The sequence below is a fragment of the Mus caroli genome, chromosome 14, assembly GCF_900094665.2.
Source record: "Mus caroli chromosome 14, CAROLI_EIJ_v1.1, whole genome shotgun sequence".
In the NCBI taxonomy this organism is placed as follows: Eukaryota; Metazoa; Chordata; class Mammalia; order Rodentia; family Muridae; genus Mus; species Mus caroli.
In genome coordinates, this window is record NC_034583.1 from 12,656,247 (window position 1) to 12,666,250 (window position 10,004).

At 42.4% G+C, this 10,004-nt stretch overlaps 1 protein-coding gene across 1 annotated transcript in view; it reads right to left on the reverse strand.

Annotated features, from left to right (window-relative positions):
* Positions 1-10,004, reverse strand: part of Gng2 (G protein subunit gamma 2) — a 104,651-nt gene that overhangs the window by 12,642 nt on the left and 82,005 nt on the right. Inside the window, exon 4 of the mRNA XM_021181885.2 lies at positions 5,713-5,828. Within this exon, the coding sequence (XP_021037544.1) occupies positions 5,713-5,799 (87 nt within the window). The 5' untranslated portion in view covers positions 5,800-5,828. The remainder of the gene's footprint in view (positions 1-5,712; positions 5,829-10,004) is intronic.

The following is a 10,004-nucleotide window of genomic DNA, read 5'->3' on the forward strand; positions in this document are numbered from 1 at the left end:
TTAGACCCACCTCTCCTACTGTCACACCATAGCACACCATCTGACTTAGACCCACCTCTCCTACTGTCACACCATCACACACCATCTGACTTAGACCCACCTCTCCTACTGTCACACCATAGCACACCATCTTACTTAGACCCACCTCTCCTACTGTCACACCATCACACACCATCTGACTTAGACCCACCTCTCCTACTCCTTTTCATCTGGCGTTTGAATTCTCTCTGATTACTGCAGTTTTATTTAGCTAACTACATTCATACTTAGAATTTTCAAAGAATCACAAAGGACACAAAAACTGCCTTTGACCTAAAGGACCGTGTAGTCTGTTTGGCAAAGTTTATTTAATAAAAGTTATTTAGCAAATTTGGTAGGAATACAAAAAGATTAATGAACAGATGAGGGGTTAAGCTAACCCTTAATGAAGGAATATAATTTACATGGGCAAAAATGGGGTGTGGAATGGGGTGGGATGTTCCCAGTGAGGAGCCCAGAATTACCAGGTAAGTAGGAATTTACACAACACATTACTAGAGCAAGAAGGGGAATCCATTGAAAAGGTATACTAGAAATATTTGAGAAAAATTAGCAAACTTGAAATTGTTATGTGGGGTCAGTTTATGAGTCTAACCAGTTAAGAACCAATCAGTTTCCTCACGTTCTTGGCCTTGGTATTTTTTTTCCCCCTCTTACCTCTAGATTCCTTTTTGTAACATTAAGAGTGGCCACTTTCAAAGATCACCCTAGCTTACTGGCTCCTTTTTTATTCTTAATTCCTGGCTCCTTTTTTATTCTTAATTCCTAGAAATCAGGATTTTATGCTGCAGCTTGATTTTGATGGCAGGTGATTAGAGTTAGAGATGTCTTATTCTTGCTAACCAGAGACGTCAGACTATGGCGGTGAAACTAGAAAAAATGTGGCCAAGTCTTTCTGTTACCTTGGGAGCTGAGGGTGGCCATCTCGTATCTGTCATATGCACCAATCAGCTGAGAAATTCACTCTTCCTAGGAAATACAAATGGCAGGAGAAGCAATGGCTCATCATGGAGGCCTCGCAGTTCCCAGTGGCTCGAATCATCCCTTTAATTGCTGACCCTTCAACTGCATTTCTGCCCCTGTATTCTATGATACCTTGTGTCTTGTATAATTAATCCCCTCTTTCTGCTTAAGTTAGTTTGCTTTGGGTTTCTATTTGATACCCAAAGAGTCCTAATATGGTAATAACAAGGTACTTCCTGTAACCCTGCTGTCCTCTACTTCTGTATGTGTCCCCCACCTGCATTCTAAGGATAGATAAGCTTTCCCTTATTTCTCTTTTAGGCTTTGTATATTCCCTGCTTTAGAAATCTTAGCATCACCATTCACAATCCCTCTCTATGCCTTTGCTTTGACTCACTGGCTTTTACTCCCTATCCTTGAAGGAAATGCTAACAAGGAAACAGAGATCACCTGGGAAGGTCATTTATATATGCCTGGGATTATGAACAGATATGGGCTCCATTAGTCTGAATCTCCCAGGACATATGATACAAAGGTTAAAAAAACAAGAAAGGTTTCAAACTAAAAAGTGTTATTCAGGTCCAATAGAGCAGTCTGGGTTGCTCTGGGGGCCACCTGAGGGATAAGGCACCTCTTGCTTATGGGATCTTTGGGAGTTCCAGTGGTAGCTGCACCCTAGTCCTCTTACCAAGGGTCCTCCTCAGGTCACCTTAGCTACAGATGGTTCTTCAAGATGCACATAAAGCTATTGTTTGATGAGGTAACTGCTATAAATGGAAAATTAAAAGCCTAGCATTGTCCAAAAAGTCCCCTCTTAACCAGGCAGTGGTGGCACACCTTTAATCCCAGCACTCAGGAGACAGAGGCAGGTGGGTCTCTGTGTATTCAAGGTCAGCCTGGTCTACAGAGCAAGTTTCAGGACAGTCCTTGATACACAGAAAAACCCTGCCTAGAAAACCAAAAACAAACAAGCAAACAAAAGTCCCCTCTTGCTGCTGGAAGGCTCAGGCTTAAAAAATAAGTGAAGCAGTTAGAAATCTCAGAGCCCTTGAAGGATCCCTGAACCAGCTAGCTGAGAACGGTGTCAATATAGTCACAGTGTTACCCAACAGAGAAACTAAAAATAATTTGTCATTTCACCACAGCCTGCCTGGCTGGTTGTGTGGTACAGAACAAATGCCAGAGTACAGGCTGCTGCTGTATCTCCATCAACAGAAGGTCTGATGACATCAAGAAGGACTCAGAGATGCAACTGTGAGGCTCACTAGGGTAGTGGCCACTCCGTGCATGGTTCACTCCTTGCATGTGCTCCCCACCATCCCCCATCTCTCAGAAGCTATTTATTTATGTCTCTTCAAAGGGCAATCAGGGGTTAGCTTTGACATCTTTGGAAACTATCCTTCCTGGATATTTTTGCTTATTCTGATAGCAGGTCGTATCTTCCATGTCTACCCCTCACATAACTGAGGGCATGAATCCTATCTGTTCATTTCTATCTCCCAAACCTAATGAGTGCCAGCAACACAGAAAATCTAAAATATGTATTAGACAAATAGATGAACAAATGAACAGATGAAAAACATCTGAACGTCACAGGGAAGGTCCTGGAACGCTTCTTTGAGAACCTATTGATTGGCCTGAATCCTCAGGGAGTCTATGCTCCCTCATGGATTGCCTCTCAAGGAGTGCCATTCTCATTAGTAAACCAAGAGTGGAAAGGGAGAAATGGAGGATGTTCAAGGAGACTTGAGTCTCCTTTTGAGGGAATCAACGGTGGTTGATATGACATTGTGGGCAAGAGGAAGGGCATGAAGCTGAAGAGATCTGCAAGGGAACTCCATGGGTTCCATGAACATTTGAGATTTGTTGTTTAACGAACGGGGAGCTATGGAATAATAAAGTTCTCTGTGGGAGAGGAACACAATGAAATTTTCTCCAGGAAAGTTTTCTTGGCAGGAGTGTGACGGGTGACTGACAGCTGACAGAAGCAAGCTGAACTGAGCTGCAGGGACCAAGCAGGAACCATTGCAGTCAAGGATGCAGGCATGGAAAAAATGACCTGGTGGAAGAGGGCATTTCAGCATGTGCTCCTTCAGGACCAGTGTCTAGTGATTGTGAAGAGTGGTGGGTATGCCAGCTACAGCAGAGCTTCATAAAACAAAACCCCTGTTTCTCAGGACGATGATTGGTGGAGAGCCTTGGTCCCTCATAAAGGAAATGAATGTCTCTCTCTGATACAGCAGTCCCTGGGCCATCTCCCTTCTCCTAGAGGTTAAAATGCCCACCAGTCTCTGTATTTTTTTCCAGTAAAGGGATGAAAAAATAGAAGCAATGAAGGAGAAGGAGCCAGAGAGTGACAGAGGAAGAAAACACACGGGAAGGAGCCCTTGTCTCACTCACAAGCTAGGAAAAATAAATACCGCAGAAAACAGAGAGGGATGATGGTGTGGCCCACCTCCAGGAGCCAGAGTTTACAAAGGAAAATGTCCTGGCTATTTGCCTAGCTTCTTTATGAAGGTAGATTAGCGCTCTCTTCACTATCCAGGACCGGACAGACAGAGGGAGGAGGTTCAAACCCCTTGCTCTGAGGTAGCAGGTCTTAACTGTAGCCATATGTTGGAATTAACTGAAGATTAAAAAAAAAACCAACAAAACAAAAAGACTGATGCCCAAACCCTAAACCCAACAGACCCTGATTTAATTGGCTCTCTTTTTGGCATGTTTTGGGAATTGATCTGCTTATAGAGTCCTTTGAGTGATGTGAACATAGAGTGGGCAGAGAACAACAGCTCTAAACCAGGAACCAGCAGACTCGTTTTGTTAAGGGACAGAGGGTCATTATTTGGAGTTTTGTGGGCTGTGTGATCTCTGTTAACACCTCTGTTTTATGGCTGGAGTGTGACTGGAGCCACCCACAGAATGTAAGTGAATGAGTATACATGTGTTTCAATAATACTTTATTTATAAAAACAGCGTGGGCTGGACTTGGGTCCTGAGCTACATTTTCTTGCCTACTGCCCAGTCCAGGGCATCCACTGACTGATCCAGACTTTTTAAGGTGTAGAAGAAGAGAAAGTAGAAAAATGTCATGGTCTTTAAGAAGGCACTTGGAATAATGTTCTAGTTTTATTTTAGTACATTGAGATATGTTTCTGAGTTCCGTTTCCTAAAGTGTTTCTGAGGAAGTGAAATTGTTGTGACTGACTGAAATTTACCACTCGGGCAATTCAACCTATAATAGCTGTCTATTCGGTGACAGTGGGGCTAGCTTCACATTCAAAATACGCCAAGGGTCTGAACACTGAAATCTGGGGCATGAAAGAAAAAGTGAATTACTGATCTTCCTTAGACATCCATGCGGCTTGGCCTCTTAAGGGAGAACAAGAATGACTTTGTATGTGCATGTGGAGGCCAGAGGTGAATGCTGGATATTGTTCTCCATCTCTCTCAACCTTAGTTTTGAAACAGGGTTTCTCACTGAATCTAGAGTTTTCTGTTTCTGTTAACTGGCAGGTTGTTGAGTCCTTGAAACCTGCCTGTTTCTGAGCACTACCACATCTGGATGTTTTGTTTTCTTTTTGCATCATTTATTTACGCGTGCATGTGTGTGTGTGTGTATGTATGTGATGTGTATGTGATGTCTATATATGTAGTATGTATGTATGTGTGTGTATGTGTGTGATATGTTTGTATGTGAGTGTGTTTATGTGGTAAGTGTGTGTGGTATGTGTGTATATGAGTGTTTGTATGTGGTAAGTGGGTATGTGTATGTGTAGTATGTGTGTGTGTTTGTGTATATGGTATGTGATGTGGTGTGTGTGTATGTGTGTGTGTGTGTGTGTGTACCACAGTGGAACTCGGAGGGAGTCAGCTCTCCCCTTTTACTCTGTGGGTTCTGGAGCTTGAACTCAGATCGCTGGGCTTGTTAGTGATCAACTTTACCACTGAGCCATCTTGCAGGCACCCAAATTTGACTTTGTATGGGCATGCTAGAGATCCAAACTCAAGCCCAGATGTTTGAAGGAAGGTACTTCATTCACTGAAATGGCTACCTAGGCCTCAAGTGTGAAAAAAAAAATCAGTAAGATATAAAGATGAAAAACTTGTCAGTGATGAATGAATGAATAAAACAGATTAGACTCATAAAATCAGCACTAAATCTGAGATACTGAATGGCACAGAAAAAGTTAGAACCCAAAATGAGAAGATCTTTATTGGGTCTGGGAGTTGGCTAGTGGATTGATGTCTCAAGTGCCCACTCTTTGCTTTGGCTGGAACTCAGCACAGGCCCATTTTTCTTTTTGCTGTGGTATTTATTTGTTTGCTGGTTTATGTTTTTTAAGATAGGGTTTCTCTGTATAGCCTTGCCTATCCTGGAACTCGCTCTGTAGATCAGGCTGGCTTCAAACTCAGAGATCCACCTGCCTCTGCCACCCAAGCATAAAGATTGAAGCCATGTGCCACCCCTGCCTGGATTGTTTCTGACTCAACATAGGGACCCCACTTCAATGCATATCATCATTTGATGTTGGAGAATCCTCAAGAAAACAAAGATACCTTAGAGAAATTAGTATCAGTGGAATTGTTAGAACCCTCTCATATTCTTTCTGATATTACCCATCTCTGTAGAAAACCAGTCAAATGGCAGTTGGCTGCAAGACATTTGCTCCTTAGTCAAGTTAAATGAGCTACAGATTACGTCATCTTCACCTTTATCCTGTCGATGTTGGCTTCCATCTTCAGCTGTTCTACCAGCTTCCTGGCTTGTGCTATGCTGGCGGTGTTGTTGCTGGCCATTGGAGCGTTGGATGGGGTCTTCAGACACTCTAGAAAACATGGAGGAAGACTGCATCAGAGAATTCACAAGCTGCCACACATGCATTTCTTCACAACTGGTGGACCTCAAAACACTGCTGGTAACCAGCCACCTGTATCTCAATCAGCATCATTGATTTCCGATTTCTGCTCTGCCCCAAAGAGTTCACCTAGTCTGGCAGAGTAAAATGCACTGATACACACACACACACACACACACACACACACACATGTATATATGATATTAAGTCATCTTAATTTAATTTATAAAATGCCCTGGAATTGGTAGCATTCTGGTACACACCATTACTGTGTGGCTGCTGTGGGTGTGGGTTCTCTATTGTCCGGGGCTGGGTGATGTGTCCTTAGAGAATGAGAAGAAAGCTGAACAGAGCAAACACAGGCAAATTCAATTTTCTTTCAGTTCTCAACACTATTTCCAATAGTTTACCAGCATCAAGCTCTAGTCTGCTGTTCAGCTGTGACCACCTCAAACTGCTTACCATAGAGACACTAAACTGGGACAGCAGGGGCAGTGGGGAGTGTGGGGGTTGACTTTCCAATGCCACTGAACTGCACATTGTGAAGAAAAGTCCCTAAGTACTCTCTGACCTGTGTCTGAGTTCACAGCTCTTTGCTCCCAGTTGTTTTTCTTAGTCCTTCAGGTACACAGCCACAGTGGCCAGGGGAGACAGAACCACATCTCAAATGCTGAAGTGTGCCCTCTACTCTGAAAGGGAAGTTCTCTGCCAGTGAAGATCAAGCGACTATGTCTCTGCCGGAGCTCCCAGCCCCCCTCCTATGGCATGGTTCCCACATGCTTTCAAACCTACCTTAAATTTTATTTCTCTTCTAATTCTTTCTTGGGCTATAAATCATTTTACTGTTTCCTTACTGTTCTTTTTTTTCCTTATTTTAAAAAATCACTCTGTTTCATGTTTGGTGGTGTCCTCCCCCAGCTCTTGATTGGGTCTGGCTTCTCATCAAGGTTCTACACAAGATCATTTAAAGCTGTCCCTGGAGGTTACTGACATTTGATAGGGTAGCAATATCCAAGAGCATTAATTTAACTAGAGTGCCCGGCCCAGGAAATGAAACACAGCACATGGCATAGGTCAACACTGGTCCATTCTTGTTCTGGATCCATTATATTAAAAGCTAAAATGCTGGCTCACTTTGGGAAATGTTTTTATGTAAGAATGGAACCAGACCAGGTTCTTCTCAAAAATGAACAAGGGCACATAGGAAACCCAAGGGATGAAGAATAAGACATAATAGGTCATAGACAATTTTAACCACCACTTCAAAAAAAGATTATAAGCGATCTCTTTAGTATTAAGAACAAAAGTCTGTAAATTATCTCTTTGGTATTTTTCCATGCATAATTCTTCAAGATAAAAGAGGACATTTCATATAATTCTCTGTCAAGTTCCTTCTGAGACAGTTTATAATGAATGCTGAAAACAGCCCGCCTAACATTTGCAGTGTAAACGGGAAGGCAATTAACTGTTCCCTCAACTTTGTTTCAAAGGGTTTGGAGACAACACAGTGAGGGAGAAATTGAAGCTATGTCTGAAGAAACAAGAAGCTCCAAACTACCATCAGACACTTGAAGATGAAGTGAGGGAGAAATTCCTGTCAGAAAAAAGAAAAAAGGCTTGAGGGATGATTGAATGGGTAAATGAACTTGCGGCCTGAAGACCTAGGTTCAATCCCCTGCAGGCCCACATGGTGGAAGAAGAGAAATAATGATTCCTGCCAGTTGTCTGCAGACCTCCACATGTGTGTCTGGAATACACACACACACACACTCACGTGAAATTAAAAACTGTGATGGTTCATCAGCATGGTTAAGAACCTGGTTATTGCATAGGGATATTATATGTCCAAAACCCAATAAACCATTGACAGCCTAGCAAAACTTTATAAAGCCAAGACAGAGTATTGAAGTCCAGCCAGCCTGATAAAGACAGCCATGATCTCCAAGTCCCTGGACACTCTTCTATGAAGCTAACGCTTCTGCTGAACTAGAATTCATTCATTACATTTGAGTGCAGATAATCACAGGATTACTGAACCTTCACTGGGCCTGAAAGAGATTTGGAAGTCTGGCTAGCTACTCTGCTGCATTGAACTGAAACTAAATCATACAGTAACCTGAAGTGCAGACCATAATTTGACCCCCAGTACTCTTTCCTAGTAATGGTATCTTTTCTTTCCATTTCTTTTTTGTTGTTGTTGTTTATTTTTTTGTTTTTTGAGACAGGGTTTCTCTGTGTAGCCTTGGCTGTCCTGGAACTCACTTTGTAGATCAGGCTGGCCTCAAACTCAGAGAGCCACCTGCCTCTGCCTCCCAAGTGCTGGGATTAAAGCCATGTGCCACCACACCCAGCTTCCATTTCTTTTCTTGTTTTTTTTTTTTTTTTTTTTTTTTTTTTTTCCGAGACAGGGTTTCTCTGTGTAGCCCTGGCTGTCCTGGAACTCACTCTGTAGACCAGGCTGGCCTTGAACTCAGAAATCCACCTGCTTCTGCCTCCCGAGTGCTGGGACCATTTCTTTTCTTATGTGTATGTGTTTTACATGTTTTTGTATGCTCATGTGCCATGTGTGTGTGTGTGTGTGTGTGTGTGTGTGTGTTTGTAGGCTAAAGGTTAATGTCAACTGTTCATTACCTAATTTTTTGAGACAGACTTTTTTATTGAAAACAGCACTTACTGATTCTTCTAGGCTAGCTGGCCACTGAGCCCTTAAGGATCCTCCCAGTCATGGGATTACAGGTGCATGCCCTTGTAGCCAAAATTTTTACACAGGTTCTGGACTTCATGCTTATGTGGCAAGCACTTTACCAACTTAGTCATTTCTCAAGCCCGCATCCTTTCTGTTTCAAAGATTACAAGAAGCCTGGACCCTATCTGGGTACTGTCTGCTGAATGATCCATTTTCCAGCCTCCTTTGCTACTCGATATGATTATCCAAGCTTCAGCAATGAGACACAGCAATGATGTCTTGGAGAAGGAGTTATCCCTCACTGTCATTTCTCTCCTGTTTCTGGTCATCTTCAATATTCCAGGATGAGCAGAATCTGCATTTTTTTTCTCTGTTTTTAAGCTTTGGGGCTTAAGTTTAAATTTCTTTAAAAAAAATAGACCCATTTAAAAAATTCATGTGTCTCTATGTGTATTTGCACATGTATGTATGCATATGTGGAGACTGAAAGAGAATAATAGATGTCCTAGAACTGAAGTTATAGGCATCACCCGAGTTGGGTCTGGGAACTGAACTCAAGTCCCCTGGAAGAGCAGCAGGTGCTCTTAACTTCTGAGCCATCTCTCTGGGCCAGTGTAAAGATATCAAACTAGCTGTGGACTGGCCACCTTTTATGTAATAGAAAAACTATGGGTATCTTGTTTATATCACTGTTATTAAGAGTTTCCCCTCTTGCTGGCCACCAAATCAGCAACTGATTAAATGTTCCAATCTTGTCATTTTGGATTCTATGGAAGTCTGTATCCTGGTAGTTTTTCTTGCTCTGGAAGGGACAGATTTAGGGGACAGTTTTGCTGCAGTAGTAAGAATATCATGCACATTCACTCAGCTACCAAAACAGCAGAAAAATATCTTGCACTTCTGAACAGTAGAGGTATGGCCTGGGTCTCACTAGGCTAAAGTCTAGGCGTAAAGAGAGGAGGCAGGGCTCCTTCTGGAGGGTGGTGGTCTAAGAAAGAACTCATTTCTGGTTTTTCATGTCTTCCAGGGAATTCTTCATGGCTGGAGAAGGTGAGCTGAATCATTCTCAGATCACTGCCTTCAGTTTCTGATAAACCATATCTCCAATTTCCCCTAAGGAAATACAAGCAGTCATTAATAGTCTCCCAACCAAAAAAAAAAAGCCCAGGACCAGATGGGTTTAGTATAGCCCTTCAAAGAAGACCTAATTCCAGTTCTCCTCAAACTATTCCACAAAATAGAAACAGAAGGTACTCTACCAAATTCATTCTATGAAGCTACAATTACTCTGATACCTAAACCACAGAAAGATCCAACAAAGAAAGAGTACTTCAGACCAATTTCCCTTATGAATATCGATGCATAAAACTCAATAAAATCCTCGCAAACCAAATCCAAGAACACATCAAAACGATCAACCATCATGACCAAGTAGGCTTCATCCCAGGGATGCAGGGATG